The sequence below is a fragment of the Pygocentrus nattereri genome, chromosome 9, assembly GCF_015220715.1.
Source record: "Pygocentrus nattereri isolate fPygNat1 chromosome 9, fPygNat1.pri, whole genome shotgun sequence".
Taxonomy (NCBI): Eukaryota; Metazoa; Chordata; class Actinopteri; order Characiformes; family Serrasalmidae; genus Pygocentrus; species Pygocentrus nattereri.
The window spans coordinates 30,890,414-30,914,431 of record NC_051219.1 but is presented as its reverse complement, the minus strand read 5'-3'; the positions used below and the strand labels follow the sequence as shown (position 1 = coordinate 30,914,431).

Sequence of the window (24,018 nt, the reverse complement as noted above, 5' to 3'; positions counted from 1 at the left end):
GTAATGTCTTTGGTCTATAAAAGCCATTCCTTCATCCAAACTTTAAAACAAAATGAGTGGTGAGAGAGAAAGAGAGAAAAAGAGAGAGAGAAAAAGCAAGAGAGAGAGACAGAGAGAGAAAGCATATGAGAGAGACCTGTTCTCATTAGTTGAGTGTGTTTGGAACAGGAGTAGCTCCAGTTACAGCAGTAAACTGCAGCTTTGAACTTTTAATAGAGCCCTGAAATTCAAGGAGCTTTTAAATACACATTACACATTTCTGTACAACACAGAAAGAAAGAGAGAGAGAAATAGACAGAGAGAAAGAGAGAGAGAGAGAGAGAGAGAGAGAGAGAGAAAGGGAGAGAGAGAGAAAGACTTTAAAAGGCTTTAAACTAAGCATCACTCAGAAAAATGGTCTGCCTTCCATTCACCAACTGAATAATACACCTGTGTCATTAAAACATTGCTTAAATCATTAGCACATTTATCTTCAAACCAATAACAGAAGAGCACTTTTATACAGAACTAATTTAACACTACTGTGTGATTCCAATAAGACCAAGTAGTACTACTATATAAAAAAAACCTACAGTTTGTCCAGCCATATAGACAAATATTTTTAATGCTCAGTCCACAAATATGTCCATTTGTAGCAACTGTAGAGGCAGAACGGTCTCTAACTAGGAAATCCTACCAAGCACAATAAAGACTCTCTTTTGTGTCAAAGTGCTGGTATGGGTACTAAGACAGCCTTATTTATTTTGGAGATGTGCTTTTGTCTACCAAGTCTTCTCGCTGTCATACTTTTGTAAAAATTTCATACTCATGCATGTCAAATAATTTGAGAAGACTATATGCCAGTTTTTGATTTGTTCAGGCTAGTTAGATAATACAAGTGTGGAAAAAACTAGTTATTAACTGCACAATGTCCATTTTATTTGAAAAGTAAGTGTAATTGGTGTATTACATTTCGTTACACTGTACAAGTTGCTAACTTAAAGTGGAATTTCGTCACCTTTTAAAAATATTCACGTAACTCTGTCATTGCAATGTAAACAAAGTGATTCAGAGTGGTCTGGCATGAAATGGTCTGTTGTAGCGAAAGTTACAGACTTCTTGGTGTTGCTAGGAACCGGGGTCACCATGTCTACAGCACTTTTATAGCAATTATATTTACTATCCAAAACCTCCACTGAATATAATAATGATAGTGAAAAATCTGAAAAACTACATATTCTTTGGGGACTATTTCGCCTTACAACGTCCTGCATGTACCCCTCCGCCATGAATGGATAAAAATAAATGGATTACAAGTCGTTTTAAGTATCTTGCAGCATATTCATGCCCTTAATAACTTGAGTGAGCCATTAGAAACTCTTCAGATGTCTGGTTCATATCACCACCACTGTGAACAATTCTGAGTCAGTAAGTTTCTCTAACAAAGAACATTTCACAACCAAACCACTCTGAATGACTTTGTTTACATCTTAAATACATGGAACATTTGAAAAATCTGTGGAGTTCCCCTTCAACTAATGCCTTTGATGTAGCAGCCTGATATTTGTTTTTGGTAGGCTACAAGTGGTTAGCATAAGCATTAGCATTACCCTGGTTGTTCTGTGGTTGACTTGCTGTTAAACGTAGATGTGCAAATGTTTGTATATCTATGCTGTTAAAATGTCCATGCTAGCTCTGTCATAAGAAGCCTGCTTATGGAAACTGAAAGCATTCATACGAAAGATGCTGGGACGTTATGGGTAATGTATTGTGTGGTCACAAGGTTTGGTGTGTAGATGGGCCAGAGACGAATGAAGGTTTACCTTATATATAATCTTTGGTTTAGCCCAACAGTCAGAATTAATGTTTGCCTTTTTTGTGATTATAGTGGGACGTGGCACAGTAAATTGGGGACTAGTGATGCTACCAGCATTAGCATCAAGGTAAGTCTGTTGTAGTAGCTTCCAATACACTCAGTTTGGTAGCCTAGCATTTTAAACTGCAAACTTTTTCAAACTGAATAGGATTTTTAGCAATGTTCTGTAAAGCTTGTACAGTTTTGCAGCAGCTGCCACAAAAGAATGTAATCGTTGGCGGAGCATGAAGTCCGTTGTTAGCTTTGTTTGTGCTACTACTAAAAAAAATTCCAAGAGCACATTTAGACCTTTAGGATTAACAGTGAGCTGGTTATAGGAAAGAACCTGAGCTGCCTGTTTTAACATTGCTATGCTGAATGAAGCTGAGCAGGCCCTTTTTACAGAGAAGTTTTGCTAAGGCCATATCTGTAGTATTTGCAGTGCTCCAGCCTTCCACAGCACATTTCCATCATTAGCCTGCTCAAATGTGGCTGAACACACTCACTAATGCACCGTGTGTCAGTGTCAAACACGAGGCCAGCAAGCTAGCCCTGATGAAGCTGAACAGCATAAACAATCATATTAACCATGACCGTTACTTCAACCATCCACGCCAAACTAAACCTGTCACACATGGTATCCCTCACATTGTTAGCTTCAGAACGACGGCCAAATGTCTTAAATACGAGGACACAACTGAGAAAGAACATAATTGAATGCACTTGTAAATCCAATACCCCGCGACCCAGAAAGATAAGCGTTTTAGATGATGCGGTGTGTGTGTGTGTGTATGTGTGTAAATCTAATATGATGGAATGTACAAAACCTACAGTGAGGTAATTTAAATTAATGTACATGTACTGTGCACAAGGATATTACTCTGTGTTTGTGCATATTCGTGAAATTCAGTTAAGGCTGAGTCAACTTGAACCTCTTACACTGCAAAGTTATTGCTCAGGTACTAATCTTAAGACTTGTTATTCAGTAGCTACTATGAATTACTTGGTAAATGTAAGCTATGTGTGAGAATTGGGAACCAAAGTGGACGTACACAGGCCTTTGCTGTTTATCGGGTTCAATCTTTGGTATAAACCAAACATTGCAGTTATCAGGTGTGTTTTAAACATGAGGCAGATAGCGGGGCACAACCAAACATGGGTGACTGTTCCAAATTTAACATCCTTTGTCACTTTCTCTTATTCTAACAGCAACATTAGAAGCATATTTTTCACAGCAATTGGACAGTAATTTCTTGAAGTTCACCCTTTTTTTCACCATGAAAGTAATGCTTTTGATCATAAGTGCTTTTTGACCTACGAGATGTTCACAGAATTCACACTTTTCTTGTTTGAATGGCAGTAAAATAGCACGATTTTGAAGCATAAACAACTCTAAGTGAGAGCTATCCAAGCTAAAGTGCAGCCTCCACACAACAAAATTAGTTTTAACACAATATTACAGCGAACCCACCCAATTAAACCACGAAATGTTTTTATTCATGGATTTATGGCGAAGGTACTATAGATTTGTTCATGTTTTATCATGCTAATATTTGCTCTTCCTCTTTGTGGTAAAAATGCATTACCCAGTGTTTTGTTTTACTAGTTATATTTATTTGAATGCAGATATTTGTATGTATTTAAGCTCATTTGCTTCAAACAGCATAGAACTGTACTGAATTAATAATGTTTACATACATTTACCAGACCTTTCAGTGACTATTACAGGAAACTCCTAATTCTGTAATACTTAGTATTAAAGTTGGAAACCAACTTTACATTTTTATTTGTAAAATTGTATAGGTTGCTTGTATAAAAATATTATTAATCTTGCTCAAATATTTTAAAAATTATTTAGCAAAAAACTAAATGTATTATGTTGCTCTTCCCTGTTACATCTCTCTCATTACTAAACAGTAAACAAAGTTATTCTGCATCAGTGTATATGAATTGGTTCAAATGGAACATCTGCAAGTGAAGAATTTGAATGCATGAAATTGTATTTTATACAGCATGGAAACTGAAGAATAACCTTCATTTAACAGTCAAAATTGTGATTATGTTTAATCAATAAATGCAACATGAAATGGATAAAAAGCCAAAGCTCAAAGTGCAACCTTATATTGTTTATTACTATAATAATTATACAACTACAACGTCTGTCAGAGACTTTCTAAACAACATTCTGTTGCTAATCTTTTATTGAATCAGCGTGTGAATGTAAACGGAGAATTTGCATGTCATGCTCAACTGAAAGACAAAGGCTGCGGTGAGCAGTGAAAAGAGATTTGTATATTTGAGCTTTTACATGTTTACTGCTCTCAGAGGTGATGACAAAAGTAGACAAAGAAAATCATGAAAAAGAGTCTTAACTTTTTGTTTTCACTCTGCTGGGTAAAGCTCATGTTCACTGATCTGAGGATGCCATTAAAAAATTTGGAATCACTTATTTTTGTCATTTGATCTACAATAATAACTTGTAGACTTACAGTTCTGTGCAAAGCCATGAAAACTGCTTAAAATGATTTCACTTTTTTCCCAGCATATACCATTCAAATAAATACAGTCATGTGCAAAAACATGGCCAAATGACATTCTGTTGATTTTGAGTAAAGATAACTCTAACAAATCCTCTACAGAGAACACAATTCTACACATTTCAATGCACCACCATTTATGTTTATTTATCTATTTTAACATTTGGGAAAAATAAAACATAAAATGTAGCCTGTGCCAAATGCCATATTTAAGTGTGTTCCCTGTAGAGTATGTGTTAACTTCTTTTCACTTAGAAAATCAACAGAACAAGTAATTCGTCTGGGGCATGATCACACATTTGCTTGCATAGATACAGTAAAATAAACATGGATACGGATAAACATAGACAAGTTATCAATATATTGGTTAGACTAGTGATTGATTAAACTAGTCTATTCATAGATTTAATATATATGATGTGTTGTTTCTTAATTCTATTGTTTATTGCCCTGATAGATAGCTTTATATATTATTTTCTTAGAAGGCCTGGCTCTTTTGCACAATACTGGAATTTTTCTAAATTAGATACCAAAATGCTTTCTTTCAATATTTCATGTGTTAATGAAAATTGCTATTAAGCAATGCAAAGTGCAAAAGTCAAAGACAACCCTTGTTTAATTTCCAGTGAAAACATTAAGTACAAGTATTTTTCATTGTGAAAAAAAGCAGAATGGATATTAAACAGAAAATTACACAGGTGTCTTCAATACATCAGTTCTATCAATTTGTCCACCGTTAACTTTGTTGCCTTTAGCGCCACTTTAACTCTTCCATCCTTCCAATCTCAAAACCAACCATCCTCCCAACTAAAACATTGTGTTCCTTTTCTAAGAGACACACAAGCACACCTTGCTTTCTCATGTGCATCAAAAACAGCTTTTAAAAATGGAACTAACATGAAAAGGAGGTCTCTGACTTTTGCACAGTACTGTAAGTCATATTCATGATGCTTTAAACACACTATCATGGAGCCTGAAAAGGCATTTTAATACAATATTTCATTCGCAGCAAAACCTAAAGCTATATACAAGCAAATTAATTGTAAGAATCAAGAAGGTCGATTACAAATTAAACACAATTCCCTGCACAGTGTTTTCAGTGACACTGATTGATTTATTTGATCCCTATCATTTCAACAAAATTTGTTCTGTGTTCAACTCTGCTTCTTTTCTCTCAGTATCTACAGTGACTTTTTTGTTTCTAGCAGTATCTGAGCTCAGGACTTCTCTCTTTCTCTCTAACCTATTGGTAACTAGCAAAGATGCTTTCTCTAGATAGACAAAGCACTTCTTGTAAGTCGCTCTGGATAAGACCATCTGCTAAATGCTGTAAATGTAAATGTAATACAGTTGCTGTTGAAAGTAAGGGAACTAAAAGACATCATTTGGAAATACTGTACAAATTTAAATCAACCAAATTTAATGCATCGCCCATCTTCAGTGCCTCTATCTTTCTCACACTCACACACACACATGCACACACACACACACACACACACACACACACACACACACACACACACACACACATGTAACAGTGTAGCGCTTCTTGTTTAATCTGATACTGTCTAAATCCACAGAAGTCATAGTGACAGTCTGAGAACTGTTGTAGTGCCAAAGGGAGGAAACATGGGAAAACACAAACACTTCCAAACACACATGCACTCCACATACACACACACACGCACACTATGTGCCCGTAGGCGAGCCCTGTCCCCTCCTGTTGATCTATCTAATCATGTCCAGAAACTCTTTTAAAGGGAAACGTCCACTCCCTGCTTTCCCAGGGCCCGCTGCCTGCAGGAAGCACTCTGTGCAGCCGCTGCCAATCAGCACAGGAGAGGTCAGGTGGGGGGGGTGTCACCTGACATATCACACACAGGTGGACAGCTCAGATGACTACAGAAAAGAAAAACATGAATATGTAAAAAAAATTATGTAGTGAATTTACTTGATTTAATTACTGTACTGGGCAAAAGTCTTAGGCACTTAAGTACAGTTTAAAGACTCTGCTCTTGGCAATAAGAGTGATTTATTCATATATCAATACAATACAATAGAAATACAGTAAAAAGCAACAATAATTTCTTATTTTCAAAAATTTAATTGATATCTTGTGAGCTAGTTTGAAAGTTTGGTTCCAGATTTCTCCCTGGCTACTGCAGGGATTTGTTAACTTCCATCACTTGTACACTTATTTCATATAATGATTTAATAGAATGGAATACTGACTGATTCAAACCAGGTACTGCATGAAAACTACAAATAATACTAGGTTGCCATACACAAAACCACTACTTACTGGATGTTGCTTATATTTATTCTACTATCAGCATGTTTTAGAGTAAATCACTTTAAAAATGGATTCTTCATTGAAACTTTTGCATGGTACTGTATTAAATAAAACATGCTAGATACATTCTATAATTACATAAACACATGCTTTAACTGCCATTTTCAGCCCCTGAAGTTGCGTTCTTCATACATGATATCATTCATTTCTCAATGTAAAGGCTAGAAACAGCCAGAGCAAACTAAATGCAAAGGTCAGGAGAAATCAATTTGGACTTTAATGCAATTACATGGACATTAGTACAATGTTTTTCCAGTTCTGGTCCTAAAATGCTCCTGCACTCCACATTTTAGTGTTCTTTCCTGCTACACCACACGCATTTTAACCTCATGAATGGTTTTATAAAGAGCTTATGCGTTCAGTCTGGTATGATAGCACAAGAAGATGCTAAAACATGTAGTATTACTTAGAAAAAGTGCAGTAGTCTAATAGTATAACTTGAGTTGACCATTTTCTCTCCTCGTATCTAACAGAATCAGGGTTAGTTGTAGAGTTTGTGTACCAGAGGCCTTTGCTGAATGGCCTATTCGCCTTTTTTTATATCCAGCCTGTGTGCTCAGCCTATCTGTGGCGCTTATCATTCCGTTTGAAGTCCATTTTAATATCCCCGGACTCACTCTCAGCGCGCAAAATTAAAATATCCGCTCCTTCAATAGCATGGCGGAGCTCCAGGGGCCAAACCCACACGGCTAAGCAAATAAAAAGAGCCCGCTGCACAGATCTTGGCAAAAGGCACATCATCAGATATACAGTTTCAGAAAGCCAGCATGGAAATATGCGCAACCCGAGACAGGATCAACAAACACATCCTCCGCATGTTCAGGCCCAGATTAGAAAGAGGGGTCCGCAGTCGAATGCAAACAAACGACGCTGTGTGCAGAAATGCTGTGCTTGGGATGGGCCTCTGATGACCACGACCGGCCTGTAACCGTGCTACCAAACCATCTGATAGCTACTTCTGTTAGCCTACACCATCTTTTCTACAGGCGTACAGACATTCAACAGCAAAATAACAAAACAGAGATGTAGCAACCATGTAAACCCTTTAACTGTATCATTATGAACAGCCTTTATTCTTCATAGAAGTATGAAACAGTGAAGTGTGAACTGGCATTGCAATAGAATATAAAACAATAAAACCAAGCTGAGTAAAATAGAACAGATTAAAACTGAACAGAAAAAGTAGAAAATACAACAGAACAGAACAGAGTAGAATACAGCAATAAGACAAAACACTGAATAGAATAGAATAGAATAGAATAAGAAGGGTTAGAATAGAATAGCTGTGGGTGAATGTAACTAATAATGGAGTACATGTACAGAATATTCTGATGATTTATATGCTAGGTATTTGAATATTTGTTTGTATTTCCCCATATTTGTTCATTATTTGAGTAATTATGAAAACAGAAGATAAACGGCCCTCATTTATTTTAATAAAATGCTGAAGATCTTTCTAGAGGAATAAATACATGATCATGTCATATTAAGGTTACTGCTTTCTGTCTCAACTGAAATGGCATGATCGATTTAAGATGAGTTTTTTAGGATTGTTTTTTTTTTCTAAAGTATTTCAGAAATGTACAAATTAACAAAGCAAGCAAAACTGCAAAACAGTTTTCTTAAAGTGTAGCGATCATTTGTTTTTTTTTATTTACATTTTTTGCTGCGGTCATATAATAATAATAATTATTATTATTATTAATGATATATTATTATTGATATTAATAATAATAATATTGTTGTTGTTGTTGTTTGCTTTAAGTGACAGTTTTTTATTAAAATGTTTGTATTTTTTTATTTATTTCCTATGATTTAGGGGCTGCTCGTCTCTAAGACAGTAGGACAAGTTAATAAAATAGCGAAGTACAGTGTTTATGAGCGGGTTGATCAGCCCGCGTTCTGCCGCTACTGTTTCTCTATGTAAACTTTAAAGTTGGCCTCTTCTGCCCCCTCGCGGTTAAATGCTATTAACACATTCTATAAACAAACGAACAATGAAGATACAAAAAAAGTAGCTACCCTCGCAGAAAAAGCCTGCCTAGCCTTTGTCGGTGTTAAATTGTCATTTTCCCTTTGATTTACTACGAAAAACATAAATATCTATCATAGAAATACTCTCGCGCTGTTCGGCCGTTCAAATCAAGGCGCCATACATCCCGTCATCCCCCGCGCGGGTTGCCATAGCGCCCGTAGATTTACCAGTATGGCGGTCAGTACAGCTCGGGTTTTCGCCTCTCTGATACCGGCCACCGGCGGCGTTTGCGGAAATATGGATGAATTAGAGCTCAATTACACGACAAAACGGGCCTCTTCACCGCCGTGGAGCACGGCGAGGCGCGTGGAGGTGACGGGCAGCGCGGAACTGAGCTCTCCGCCTGACAGAGCCTCCCTGGCCGTCTCTGTGATTAGCAGCAAAGAAAGCGTTAACGATGCGGCCAACAGTGTGACTCGCCGCCTGGAGTACATCCTACAAACCGCCAGACAGCACGGAGTTAAGGTGGGCTTTCTGATTCACTTTACCGAACCGATTCTGTCTAATTGACTGGATTGAACGTCCAAATCAACGATTCCTTCATTGCTCACTGTGGTTCAACATGAAGTCAGTCTTTACGGTCTTAAAGAAGCAGTTTACTGAAAAACACAGTTCACGTATTTTTTACAATGTCTGCATGACTAAATGGTTAACGTGTCAACAAAGTCATTTAGAGTGGTTTGGTGTGAAATGCTTAGTTCCAGAGAAGCTTTCCAAGTCTGAATTGTTCACAAGTGTTGGTGATAGGAACCAGACGTCCACCTCTGAAAGTTCACAGAAAGCTATTACATGAAATGGTTATTAATACACTGGCTGGTGTCTGACATATTGACCTTACAGTAGTTTAAAACATATTTTGATTAAGGTATTTTAATTCATTCATGGTAGAGGGATACATAAAGGATGAAGTGCAGAGGCACAACAGTCCCCCAAAACTCGGATTACATTACATCAGCATTACATCCTGTATATAAACGTGTGGGTTCATTTATAGCACATAAAAAGGCTCTACAAATGAACCGTTTCACATCAAATCACTCTGAATGACATTGTTCATTAAGATTGTTGCTTCAAACCCAAAGCTGACTTAATTTTTTTTCAGTCAGGACAGTTGCTCAAAAAAAGTTATAAATGACTTCTAACTGTGAAGACATTACAGCATTTCGCTGTTGTTGGAAGAAAAGCTTGTATCTCCAAAATGAGAACTTTACAGCAGAAGGAAAAAACTTACTTTACTTTTAATGTAAGTCAATGGAACCAGACATTTTTCCAAGTCATTTTGGGTCGTTTCTTTTGGTCCATTCATCACGAAATTTACGCACAATGTATAGGACCATGAGTATTATCAAATTATGTCAAAAACTGAAAATCTCCAAAAATGGAGATACAAGGTTTTCTTCTGACAACAGCAATTTGATACTCACAATCTCAATACATTACTCTGTACCAGACTGTCTCACTGTGCTGGCAGGTACAGCATATCTTTTTAAAATACATAGAGGGAGGAGTCATACACACAGGGAGTTGTAAAGTGACCCAAAGAGAATGTTTTTCTTCCTGATTGACCAGTTTTATCATTACAGTACATAAAAACTCATAAGTCACAAGGACACATGTAAGTTCTCTGATTAAACCGAACAGTAAATATTTGCCTATGCATTGTTGACATTGCAACCCCAGGTTCCTATCACTGTAAAGAAAATACGAGTTGGAAAGTTTCGCTGCTATGCAGTGTTTCACATCAAATCACTCCGAATTGCTTTGTTAGTATCTCAACGATTGAATGCAGACATTTTGATAGGTTGACTTTCTCATTAATATGATAAAATGTATCATTTTAGATTCTGATTTTGTGAAATTTAAATTGGAAAGTTTTCTATTTAAGATTTATTAGAAGTTTTCAGTTTAGAATATGAATGTTAACCTTGATGGCCGGTGCCATGGATATGTATTAGGTCTGGTCTTGCACTACATTGCTCTGCCAATTGTGTTTTACCATTAAACATTTTAGTGCGCCTAGACTTGGGCTTAATTTCAATCTAGGATGCTGGAAAGTACTGATTCAAAATGTTTGAATCTTTGACAAGCTTGTCATTTCTTATTTATTTGTTTGCTATTGCACAGCATACATACATTTGTTTAAAATAAGGGTAATCCAGGACATGTACTGGCATGTTAGTTTACTAATGAATTGAAAGAGGTGTGTTCAAGCAGGAAAACTCCTCCTGGACTCTAGCTGGGCTGATGACTCCGGCTGTAAATTCTTTTCTTTTTTTGTCCTTTTATAAGGAAGAGGACACGGTTGTGACAAAACATATTCAAAGAGATGGCGACCTGTACCGCATGCAAGCTGAGGTGGGCCCACATACCTTAATCTCAGTAATGCAAGATTTTAATAAGCACTCTTTCAGTATTAATTTGAAAAAGTGATAAACGTTTTGTACGTATATCATCTGTCAGCATTCATCTAACAATGTCTGAATGGTGTGTGTTAGGTGAGTGTGGTGTTTTCAGACTTTGAGAAGATGGAGTGTGTGCGCTCTGTGCTGATTGAAAAGCTGGATAAAAGTGTGTGTGTTGGGGACCCTCAGTTCTCACACAGTGAAGGGTGCCTCAGTCTGTTAAGGTAAGCATTGTTATGCTATGCTTAGATTGTCTGAACACAGTCTGTATTTCCACATTTGCTCACAAAGTCACTGCTATCTGATGCTTTGAACCTTTTATGCAACCTGTTACCTGTAGCTATATTCAGTAAACCTATGTTAATGTGTAAAAGATCCGGCATAATTTGTTCTTCTGTATTTGTAAGAAGACAAATTAAAAAATGTGTATCTTGAAAGACTCAAACGATTACATTGAGGAAGTGTCTCAAGGGAAGAGTAGTATTTACTTAATACATACCCAGGGTTCACAAGTGATCATTTTTATAGGTATTTTGTTGATTATTTTCCACTGTTCCCAAGTTTAGCTTGCTTTAAAAAAAGCAAACTTTATCCCCTACTTCTCCTTAATGTTTAGTTGTGAAAGCTATTGAGACCAGATCTCTAATAAACACAGTGACCATACTTCATGCTACACCATATCTGGTCTTTGCTCTGACAATCAGCATTAGCAGCAATGAGCAACAAACAGGCCATTCTTTTCAGTAGGTGATCACTTGCTGACTGCCTGTCTCAACACACAATCCAGTTTGGTTAGAAGGAATAATAGTCCATTTTGAACATTTAAACCTACTTCAGTTTTTTCCTGCATCCCAGCATGTTATCAAAGTTGTCAAATCTAGGGTATCCTAAAATTTGCTTTACCACAGCTCAGTAAAACCAGGGACAGGACAGCAGGGGGCTGAGTGTTAGGTTTCCATAGGCTACCACTGCGGTTTGAGCGGTAGGCCTAATCCTCCAGAAGGAAATGCACCCAAATTTGCAGTGGAGTGAGAATTTCCAACAACAAACGCAGAGTGCAACCTTCAGAATCTTTCTGGTTTGTTTGAAAGTAGCCCTTGTTGTGCCGGTAAATGCTGTTTTATTCAACATATTTTATATTTTATGGCTTCCTGTACTCATTCCATAATTTTACAGCAATTTTTGAGATTTGTCCAATTTATAATCCCTATGTAGGATACTGTTTTTTGGAACACGTAGTATTATGAATCTGAGAAAAAACTATTTATCTGGGCAGAATGCACTTGTTTAAAAAAAAAAAAGCATTAAATATAGAAGTATTTAATTTTTCTGTATTTATGTCTAATTGTTTTTATTCTGTTACATTGTGTTTTCTACTGGCAAACCCAGACTTATTGCCAAGATAAATGATCTGATAAAGTGATAAAACTGACTCCTATTTAAAGGGGAATTTAAAGGGGAGTTTCCAAAATTTCTACATAATTCAGTGGCTCAGGGGTTTGATGTGAAATGGTTCATTGAGAGAAATTTATTTACAGTGATGGTGATCAGACCACCATGTGGTCACAAGATTTTAGTGCAAATATAGCTATTTTATGTACCATCTAAAATCCCAGTAAACATATACATCTTCTAACTTTAAGCTACTTTATTGCAAAAATTCTATACACACACTAAAAACACATGCTAATGCAGAGTCTTGTGCTTTCTGTAGACGACGAGTATGTGTAGCAGCTGTGGAGACGGCCCGCCTCAAAGCAAAAGAAGTGTGTAATGTGCTGGGACAGGCTCTGGGCCGCCCCCTCCTGGTCCGAGAAGAGGATTCGCAGGAGTGGACGTGTGGCCAACAAGAGTCTGTGGCCCTCCCTCTGACACTACAGCAGAAAGTGGGCCAGATGACTGTGTGGGCCTCATCACGTGTGTTTGTGACATTTGAACTGCGGCCTAAAGATGGCACAAGGAAGAACTTATGAAGTCCTCACTCCTGGTGAAAGTCCTGTATAGATGCTGGTCTTGGCAACCTCTGTCTTAAGGTAAAACTTCAGATAACTTAAAGCAATGGTTTGGTGAAAAATCAAATGCATGCAATTTACCTAAAGATCAGTCAGAATATGCTTGGTCTAGAGAGTGTGTTCTTAAAGTAGTTGTAGCTAACAGGTAAGAAAAGCATTTAAGCACATTGACTAATAATGGACAAAAAGTCAAGAAGTCACTTTGTTAAAAATGTTGGCAGTCATGTTAAAGCCAGACTTGTTTGTATTCTTGTCTATGGTTACAGATAACAGTATATCATACAGTGTCATATATCAAACCACTGTGAATAACTTTGTTTACATAAATTATACAGAAATTTAGGAAAAGAAATTGAAATCCTTTTGAAAGATGTGGCATCAAAGCACAATCTTTACCACCGAAGCCATTCCAAAGAAAAAAATGGAGGGAAAAAACAAACAAACAAACCAATGACATCACTGGTTTTGTGTCAAACAGAGGGAGGACTCAGCCCCCAAGAATCAACCTGGTTCTTGGGATATCCACTCCCATCCATCAGCATGCCCCATTTTAATAGAATACTTCTTTTACAGTAATAGAATATAGAAATAGAATAAAAATGAATAGAGTTAGTAGAACACAGGTTTGGTTTTGCACTTCTCACTACATTCCTGTCATTGCATGGATTTGCTAAATTTCTTTATCAAATTAGTAAAGAATTGAGTAGATTAAGTAGGTATTGGATGGTAACTAAGTTAGAGGAGAGCTTTGGAAATGGTTAAGCTAATGGTTAACACACTGATCAAATTATAATGCATTGTTTATTGTATTTAATGTGAGGGTGTTTTTAACAGATAAATGATTACAGCCCAGATAAATGGCATTAGATCTCATTTTCTCAACTGCTTAAGCCTTTTGCACAGTACTGCACATCAGCAAACACCGGACACCAAATGTGTCTTAGCTGACTGATTCTATTTGGTGGATGGGGAAAATTGTGTAGATTTGATTTTTCACTGAATTCTTGCTCTAAGTAGAAAGATGAATATGAATCTCATGGGTCATACATCACTAAACATTAACCTGTGGGAAAAGTAAAGTGGAAACCTCTGTTGGATGGACCAAACATGGATCAAACGTATCACTTTAATCAGAAATCAAAAATTAAAAGCAGCAAGAGAGGTCAACTTCTTTAGAGCAGTGACTGAAATAGGACAAGCTTTAGGCTACTTAGTTTACTAAATGTCTTACTGAAATGCTTCATATACTTTAACTGTGTTTTAATACATCTTAACTTTTAAGGAAATTAAAAATACAATACTGTTGTACAACATACAAAGATTACATGGACTGTATTGCCTGAATTACATTCACACTAACCAGTGCATGTATGATCAACACTGGTAATTAAACAACGGAGAAGAAATGTAAAGTCTCATTCTGTGAGCTGGTCCTTCATTTGATCATCAATCATTTAGTGAACTGCCATTTATATTGATATTGTTGCCAGGGTGGGGAACTCATTCCTGCACAGTTTCAGTGATTCAGCCCAGTTAATTACTAGTTGTTGTCAGATCAGAGAATTGAGGAAACTGTGCTGGACTCCATCCCTCAGCTCTCCACCCTGTCACATAATTTACAAGTTAAAGCAATGTTACATAAATATCCCTGCAGTTCCAAATCAGGCTACTGTAAGAGCCCTGTAAGCACAAACCCGACCCAAATCACATCCATTCTGAAGCAGGAGGCTTCAAGGTGTGGCAGTGAAAGGAGTGCATCTCAAAGTGACTAAAGTGCTAATTTGAAACAGCTGATGCTGTGCGTCCACTGTGGAGAACAACGTCCAAACCTTCACAGTGAGATGACAGAAGTGTATCTGTTCTGTCCTTAGTGCGCTGATTTGTTCTGTCCCTCAGTCTTCAGGGTAAACCTCTTTCAACCACTCCTGCATCACAAACCTTTTCCCATCAAAGTGATAGAAGTACTGATCCAGAGTAGGGATGTCTGGCTGCAACACACGACATATATAAAATACACACACACACAGACACACGCACACAGAAACATTTTATTTATATATATATATATATATATATATATATATATATATATATATATATATATATATATATATATATATATATATATATATATATATACTGCTCAAAAAAATAAAGGGAACACTTAAACAACACAATATAACTCCAAGTAAATTAAACTTCTTTGAATTCAAACTGTCCACTTAGGAAGCAACACTGATTGACAATCAATTTCACATGCTGTTGTGCAAATGGAATAGACAACAGGTGGAAATTATTGGCCCTGCGTTGGACTGGCGACCTGTCCAGGGTGTATCCTGCCTTCCGCCCGAAGACTGCTGGGATAGGCTCCAGCATCCCCCCCGCGACCCTGACGGAGAAGCGGCTTAGAAAATGGATGGATGGATGGATGGATGGAAATTATTGGCAATTAGCAAGACACACTCAATGAAGGAGTGGTTCTACAGGTGGGGACCACAGACCACTTCTCAGTACCTTTCTGCTTTCTGGCTGATGTTTTGGTCACTTTTGAATGGTGGTGGTGCTTTCACACTCGTGGTAGCATGAGACGGACTCTACAACCCACACAAGTGGCTCAGGTAGTGCAGCTCATCCAGGATGGCACATCAATGCGAGCTGTGGCAAGAAGGTTTGCTGTGTCTGTCAGCGTAGTGTCCAGAGGCTGGAGGCGCTACCAGGATACAGGCCAGTACACCAGGAGACGTGGAGGAGGCCGTAGGAGGGCAACAACCCAGCAGCAGGACCGCTACCTCCGCCTTTGTGCAAGGAGAAACAGGAGGAGCACTGCCAGAGCCCTGCAAAATTACCTCCAGCAGGTCACAAATGTGCATGTGTCTGCACAAACGGTTAGAAACCGACTCCATGAGGATGGTATGAGGACCCGACGTCCACAGATGGGGGTTGTGCTCACAGTCCAACACCGTGCAGGACGCTTGGCATTTGCCAGAGAACACCCGGATCGGCAAATTCGCCACCGGCGCCCTGTGCTCTTCACAGATGAAAGCAGGTTCACACTGAGCACATGTGACAGACGTGACAGAGTCTAGAGACGCCGTGGAGAGCGATCTGCTGCCTGCAACATCTTTCAGCATGACCGGTTTGGCAGTGGGTCAGTAATGCTGCCATATACTGCACAGCCCTCCATGTGCTCTCCAGAGGTAGCCTGACTGCCATTAGGTACCGAGATGAGATCCTCAGACCCTTTGTGAGACCATATGCTGGTGCAGTTGGCCCTGAGTTCCTCCTAATGCAGGACAATGCTAGACCTCATGTAGCTGGAGTGTGTTAGCAGTTCCTGCAAGATGAAGGCATTGAAGCTATGGACTGGCCCGCCCGTTCCCCAGACCTGAATCTGATTGAGCACATCTGGGACATCATGTCTCGCTCCATCCACCAACGTCACGTTGCACCACAGACTGTCCAGGAGTTGGCGGATGCTTTAGTCCAGGTCTGGGAGGAGATCCCTCAGGAGACCATCCGCCACCTCAGCAGGAGCATGGCCAGGCGTTGTAGGGAGGTCATACAGGCACGTGGAGGCCAAACACAATACTGAGCCTCATTTTGACTTGTTTTAAGGACATCACATCAAAGTTGGATCAGTAGTGTGTTTTTCCACTTTAATTTTGTGTGTGACTCCAAATCCAGGCCTCCATTGGTTTTTGATTGATGATGTTCGTGTGATTTTGTTGTCAGCACATTCAACTTTGTACAGAACAAAGTATTTAATGAGAATATTTCATTCATTCGGATCTAGGATGTGTTATTTGAGTGTTCCCTTTATTTTTTTGAGCAGTGTATATATAAAACCCCAAATCCAATAAAGTTGGGACGTTGTGTAAAACATAAGAACTACGAATACGATGATTTGCAAATCCTTTTCAACCTATATTCAACTGAATACACTACAAAGACAAGATATTTAATGTTCAAACTGATAAACTTTATTGGTTTTTGCAAATATTCACTCATTTTGAATTTGATGCCTGCAACACATAACACATAATATAATAAAAACTGCCTTTATAGCTGTAGGGGATAAAAGGTTGGAAAACGGTTTCCTTTAAAAGTTGATTTTGAAAAAGTTTTAAAGGCTCTTACACTAACACAAAACACATCATTTGGTAAAATGGTATTGAGTGTTGTTAAAAGGAAAGGTGATGTAACACAGTGGTAAACATGCCACTGTCGCAACTTCTTTGGAATGTGTTGCAGGCATCAAATTCAAAATGAGTGAATATTTGCAAAAAACAACAAAGTTTATCCGTTAGAACATTAAATATCTTGTCTTTGTAGTGTATTCAGTTGAATATAGGTTGAAAAGGATTTGAAAATCATCATATTCTGCTTTTATGTTTTACACAACGTTCCAACTTCATTGGAATTGGGGTTGTGTGTGTCTGTGTGTGTATATACACACACACACACACATATATATGACATAATTTTAAAATGCTTGTTGCCCTTTACATTGTGTACCAAAAGAAATGGCCCAGAATGACTTCTGAAAAACATCTGGTGCCCTTGATTTATATTAAGACATTTTGGAGGTATGAGGTTTTCTTCTGACAACAGCATATAATATAATATAATATAATATAATATAATATAATATAATATAATATAATATAATATAATATAATATCCCGCAACCCTGAGGGAGAAGCGGCTTAGAAAATGGATGGATAATATAATATATATAATACACAAATAAATGTGAAGAGACAGCTGTATATGACTCTAAAATTACTGTGTATACTAGGTAGAAGAAAGTTTAAATTAATAAGCAAGTGAATTGGTGTCAATTTGTTTACAATATTTAAATCTACAATTTAAGTTATGTTAAGCTATTATCGCTCTAACAAGTGGTTACAAAGTTATAGTGAATATATAAAAACAGGACAATAACGTTTTTGCAGAAAAGGTACAGACTTGAAAATCAAATGAAAGTAGAATTTCTTTGTCCAGCTGCACAATTCACACTCCAATTATATTTAACTCATTTTGTAAGCTAAACTGAATAGTCAATAGAAATAATAATCATTACTAATATTTACTGCTTTGTATATTATATATAGTGCATCTGTGTGAGTGAGAGAGGGAGTGTGTACCTGATATCCCTCAAACAGCTGTATTGCATTCTGGGGCAGATATCCAATCATCAGAGAGGACTGATTAGGGCCACTGAACAGAATTCTGTAGTGCGGCGTGTCCTCCAGTCTTCTCACCTACACACAATACAAACAAATAAATAATACAGTTGAAGAATTGTTTTGAAGGAATACTCCAGCACTGTTTAGCCCAATCTCGACCTTATCTGTAGTGTATGGTTGAGTATCATTGATGATTATTATGACATGTTTGCCTGTACTTAGAAAAGGACAACCTGGTGACTTGAAATACACTTGTGACAAATGTATGCATATATCAATCTTAAAAGCAGAGTAATAAAAACTGCCTTTATAGCTGTAAGGGATAAAAGGTTGGAAAATGATTTCCTTTAAAAGTTCATTTTGAAAAAGGTTTAAAGGCTCTTACACTAACACAAAACACATCATTTGGTAAACATGTTTATGAATGTTGCAGTAAAACATGCAGTATTTACAAATTAGGCATATATATATATATATTTAATGTGTGTGTGTGTTAGAGAGACCTCTGAGTCTGTGAATTTCTTCCTTTTTATCCACTCCGGAGGGGCTTGTAGTCCAGTGTCCCAGCCCACTATTACCCCCACCATGTTATTCTGTGTCTCTATGACAACCTCTCCAACACGGTGCAGCACATACTCCGGCCTGGGGCTACGCTGCTCCTTAGAGACTTCACCCACACATATACACACACACACAGAGGTTCAGGCCATTGCTATTTTCATGCCTGCCTTAAAATTAAAGTTGGATTTAATTTAATTTAATTGAACTGCAAAACTAACTATTGTACAAACCATTTGAAGAGAAATTCCACAGATCAAATATTGCATAATTAAATTGTTAGTGTTATAAAGAAAGTCATTCAGAGTAGTTTGATGTTAAATGTACCATTCTAGAGAAACTTGCCAAATCAAAATTGTTCACAGTGGTGGTGATAGGAACCAGGCATCTGAAGAGATCGATACCTCACAGAAAGCCACTGTATGGTTATGAAATAATCGCCAACTAATACATTTATGGCTTTATGGTAGTTTTTAGATCAGGTTTTGGGTTATAATGCATTTTTTAGTGATTTACTGGGGAGAGGCACATGTAGAGCATGTCTGGCAAAATAGTCCCTGAAGAAAAAAATTGCAAGCATTTCAACCCCTGGTTCCTATCCCCACCAAAGTAAAGAAATCGGGGTTGGTAAGGTTCTCTATAAGTAACAATTTCACATCAAATCACTCTAAATGACTGTCACAACTTTCAAACTGCCCTTTATGCCAGCAGGTGTATTGCAGTGTTCTGCAGATGTCACTATATGTACAGTTTCCTTTATTTTTAGAATGAGCTGAAACTCCTCTAACTGGCATATCAGACTAAACCACTGAACTGTACAGCCCAAGAATGAATTCTATCACTTAGACCTGCCAAGTTCTACAAACTCTGTTTCCAGAAAAGTTGGGGCATTATGTAAAATGCAATAAAAACATTATGCAATAAAATGTCCTAATTCTCTTTAACCTTTATTTTATTTAATAAAAAATCCACTGTTTTCACTGAACAACAAGCAGGGACGTTCTGGGAAAAGATGTCATCTTGATGACAACATGTCTCTCTAAAATCCCAATATATACACCACCTGGTAACTTCACACATATGCAGGTCACCCAAGCCGTGGGACACTCTCCCATACCATGACAGATGTTGGCTTTCAAACCTTTCACTGATAAAAATCTAGATGGTCCCTTTTGTCTTTTGAAAAGTTGATGTTTGTTTTTCCCAAAAACAAACTGAAACATAGACCCGTCTGATCACAGCACACATTTCCACTGTCTTTTCTGCATGGGGCTTTTTCTGTGCCTAATAGTTTCAAGCTGCATTTCTTGATGCCGTGGCACGCTTTGTTAGTTGACAATGGTTTTCTAAGTATCCTCAAGCACATGTGGTTATATTTATTACAGTAGCATGATGGTTTCTCATGCAGTGCCATCTGAGGGCTAAAAGTTCATGCACATTTAACAGTGGTTTCTGGCCTTGCTTTACACAGACTGAGATTTCTCCAGATTCCCTAAATCTTTTCATAATACAGTAGATGGTGGAAAAACCTCAATTCTTTGCTACGCTGCATTGAGAAATGTCCTTTATAAACTGTGCCAAACTTTGGGAGAGAATTGTCAAAGTGGTGAGCCACAACCCATCCTTGCCTGCAAGGACTGAGCCTTTGGTGGATTTGTACCCAATCATGATACCCTCACCTGTTACCAATTCGCCTGCTTATTGTGGAATATTCTGAAAACTTTTCTCTCTTATTTTGCTCCTTGCCCAACTTTTATTTAGTGTGTTGCAGTTATAAAATTCTAAATATGTTTATATTTAAATACAATGAATTTGTATTTGAATTTTATATATAAAATACAATGAAGTTGGGCAGCCAAAACAGTCATTTATATCATTTAAGTTTCAAAACTCTGTTTCTTTACAGATTCTGTTGAGCTGCTAGGGAGCAATGACAGGTGAAGGGAAAACTATTCATACCTCGCCACACAGGAGGTGAAAAGGCAACTAACTATAGTACAGAAGGTCTTTAGGGACTTTTTCAGCTTCATTTAAAACTTATGTTTGACTCTACACCTGTCCAATTTCACCACGATTTGATTGTTTAATATGATTCAGAATTCTTTGTAGCCTCTATCAGGAAACCCTGTAGTGGCCGTTCTGCTGGAGGAAAGGAAATTGATTAACTGAAATTAATATAACTGATTAAAATATTTTACATATCTCTGTTCTCAGAGAGGCTCCCTGTGTGAAATGAGTTGAGCTGCTAGTGAGCAATGAGGGGTGAAAGGGGAGGGTGGGAACCATCTGCTGTGAAAACTACTCTTCACAAGATAGAACACACAGCACTGCAGCTTCCTTGATATAAAAAAATCACATACGACTGCAGTAAATAGCATTAAAAAAACAAAAACACTTCCACTGAAGAAAAATGCATAGTGCAAGACCTGAACCACCAAAGTGGAAACTGCATTTCATGGCTACCTTGGCTACTTTATTTTTGCTAGGTTGTGATGATGACCCAGACAAAACACAGAAAATGCCATTGATTGAGCTGCTTTTAGTTTTACTTTGCAATGAAGTTGACAGTAATAGATAGCATTTGCAGAATGGGCTTTCAAGCTCATTTTTGAGTGAAACAAATGGGGATTTGATTTGGCCCACCAAAGAAAACATGCTAAGCTTGCTTAAATGGGGAACACACCTTCTGTAAACCTGTGCAATGGCAGTATACTTCTCATGGCATTCTCACAGCGCTAAGCTTTTCATTACTACATTATTTTCCATGACGAATGCAGTACATTGTATTCATGCTCTGCATTGTATTTTTGTAGTTATATTTTAGCTGTTGGACTTTTTAAGGCCTCTGACAGGCTATTGTAAGTGTCCAGGTGTGGTGTGTAGCAGCACTATGTAATATTTTATTGTTAAAACTAAAAAAAGTGAAACGTAGTATTACTGAGTATGGGGAAAAAAATAACACACTAAAATTTGATGAGCGTGCACATCTGTGTGTCACCCTGTAAAGTCTGAAATAATCATTTAGAAGTCAGAGGTACCGGGATAGATTTGTTATTTGAGCCACGTCGTACATCTTTATATATTGACGTCACATGCACAAGCTCAGAAAGAAGGTCCTACAAGATGTTTAGGAGATAATTCACTCATCCTCAGAAGACACGTCTTTCACCAAGTTTTGACAGAGTTCTCTTCAGATGCTCTTTCATCACACTCACAAAGTCTTATGTCTTATGGGGCCCCAAAGCACAACCGACTTTACAAAATGTTCTTCTGCGCTTGCATGCAATTACACATTTACACCAGAGAGGTCTCCAAATCCTGTACTGCTTTAGTGGATGCGCACAATTCATAAGATTTAATAGTGATTCTTTAGTGTAATGTTCATTTTATCAAATATCAACTTCTACCATGATTCAGTTTAAAGAATTAAGCACATCTTTTCATTAAATATTATTAAAATCAGTTATAATCAATTCAAATATTCCAGAATGATGTAGTTGAATTACAACCTTCAGATTAACACAATATATCTGTGCAGTTTAACACCTTGGGTGCTATAGAATCCTTACCCCCAAAATAGCCCTGGTCATTACTGTGCATCATCAGCTCCAGCGCAAACGTCTCCTCCATCATGCGCCCCATGTCCTCTTCCTGCCCTCCGAGGAGCCTGTGCACGAAGCCACATGTATATACTATAACATGGGGGGTACACACAGGTCCTTGTGAGGTGCACAATGTGTTCCCTTATCTAACACTCTGAATTCAGCTAGTCATTAGCTGATTCACTGAATCAGGTGTGTTTTGTGGCAGGATGCTGTGGCCCCTCACACTCACAGGAAAAAAGAACTAAACTGCCACAAGAGCACATCTGCAGTATCTGTACACCCTGTTCTCACTCCAGGCCTTTTATTTTACTTTTCTATTTAAAAAGTCAAGTTATGAAAATGGAAAATACAATCATGTGCAAAAGTTTGAACACCCTTGTCAAATTACATTTTCATTTTGTGAGTCCTCTGCACAGAACACCTTTCTGGACATTTCACGGTACACTTGTAGTTTATTTGCTGAATTTAACACACACACATCCCACACGCATGCATTTTGTAAGACACTTATCTTATTAGGCCGCGGAGGGTGCTGTGGCCTATCCCAGTGCTCTTTGAGAAAAAGCCAAGAAACACCCTGGACAGGCCACCAGTCTGTCACGTGACTGAATTTAACATATTGAAAAAATAAATCATAAAATAGCATGTGCAAAACTGAAGGCACATTTTATATTTTGTTTCAATATGTTTAAAATTGTGCACTAAAATTTCTGCCATTGTTTTAACTTTATTTTTTAGCAAATCAACAAAACATGTAATTTGACACGGGTGACCAGCCATTTGCATACAACTGTATGTCTTTTTTCCCTGGGAAAATAAATGTAGGGTATTTAAGGTACACAGATGGGCCTTATGGTCCGTTTTGTACCTTTGAGGGTATGTTTACAATTTAAAATGCACTGTACGGTGCTTTTTCTGATGGTGCTGCAGCATTACAGCACATTAAAAATGGACCAAAAGAAGACGTTCATTCTGATCTTTGACTTACGGCATATTGGGGACCCAGGAGTTCAGCCAGTCTACCCACACAGTCACGTTTAGGTACGACTTCCTCACATTTTTCCACACATCCACGATTCTAAATGAAGGAAAGGAAAGAGAAAAATCTTACGTGGTTTGTCTTTATGTGCAGAACTGAGAAGAGCAGCCTAAACCCTCACTCAAGTAAAAGTACTTCTTCTAGGATGAAATAACAGGTAAGTAAAAGTGTTTTTCCAAAACTTGAGTACTTGAGTAGAAACACAAAAGCAGCTGTACAAAAGAGTACTTAAGGACTGAGTGACCTGTAAAACTGCAGTTAATTTATTAGGCACTCTTGGTCTCAGTCCCATTTCACCCCTTGCCTCTACCACTTAGCCCTACCCCTCCATTTTGTGTGTTCATGCCTAGGAGTAGGGTGTCCTGATTGTTGAGACAGAGGGGTAGGGTGAAGTGTTAGGGCTTAATGGCCTTCCAAGCAGAGGTTTTTCAGAGGCACAGTCCAAACGCAAGAA

The 24,018-nt window shown here is 37.8% G+C and overlaps 2 protein-coding genes across 4 annotated transcripts in view; one reads left to right on the top strand and one right to left on the bottom strand.

Annotated features, from left to right (window-relative positions):
* The first annotated feature begins 8,913 nt into the window (after positions 1-8,913).
* irak1bp1 (interleukin-1 receptor-associated kinase 1 binding protein 1) lies at positions 8,914-14,585 on the top strand. Its single transcript, XM_017707449.1, has 4 exons — positions 8,914-9,224; positions 11,049-11,114; positions 11,255-11,385; positions 12,876-14,585. The coding sequence occupies exons 1-4, from the start codon at positions 8,931-8,933 to the stop codon at positions 13,132-13,134; spliced, it is 750 nt and encodes a 249-aa protein (XP_017562938.1). The 5' UTR covers positions 8,914-8,930; the 3' UTR covers positions 13,135-14,585.
* The window catches only part of si:dkey-261l7.2, a 12,821-nt gene continuing 3,073 nt past the window's right edge, over positions 14,271-24,018 (bottom strand). For all 3 annotated transcript variants that reach the window (XM_037540829.1, XM_037540828.1, XM_017707460.2), the window contains exons 3-7: positions 23,514-23,603; positions 22,490-22,587; positions 18,866-19,029; positions 18,321-18,437; positions 14,271-15,161 (exon numbers count right to left, since the gene is read on the bottom strand). In XM_037540829.1, the coding sequence (XP_037396726.1) occupies positions 15,066-15,161; positions 18,321-18,437; positions 18,866-19,029; positions 22,490-22,587; positions 23,514-23,603 (565 nt within the window). In that variant the 3' untranslated portion in view covers positions 14,271-15,065. The remainder of the gene's footprint in view (positions 15,162-18,320; positions 18,438-18,865; positions 19,030-22,489; positions 22,588-23,513; positions 23,604-24,018) is intronic.

Coding starts and splice junctions, on each gene's coding strand:
- irak1bp1 (XM_017707449.1), top strand. CDS start 8,931: ATGGCGGTCAGTACAGCTCGGGTTTTCGCCTCTCTGATACCGGCCACC. Junction 9,225..11,048: donor CCAGACAGCACGGAGTTAAG/GTGGGCTTTCTG, acceptor TCCTTTTATAAG/GAAGAGGACACGGTTGTGAC. Junction 11,115..11,254: donor TGTACCGCATGCAAGCTGAG/GTGGGCCCACAT, acceptor GGTGTGTGTTAG/GTGAGTGTGGTGTTTTCAGA.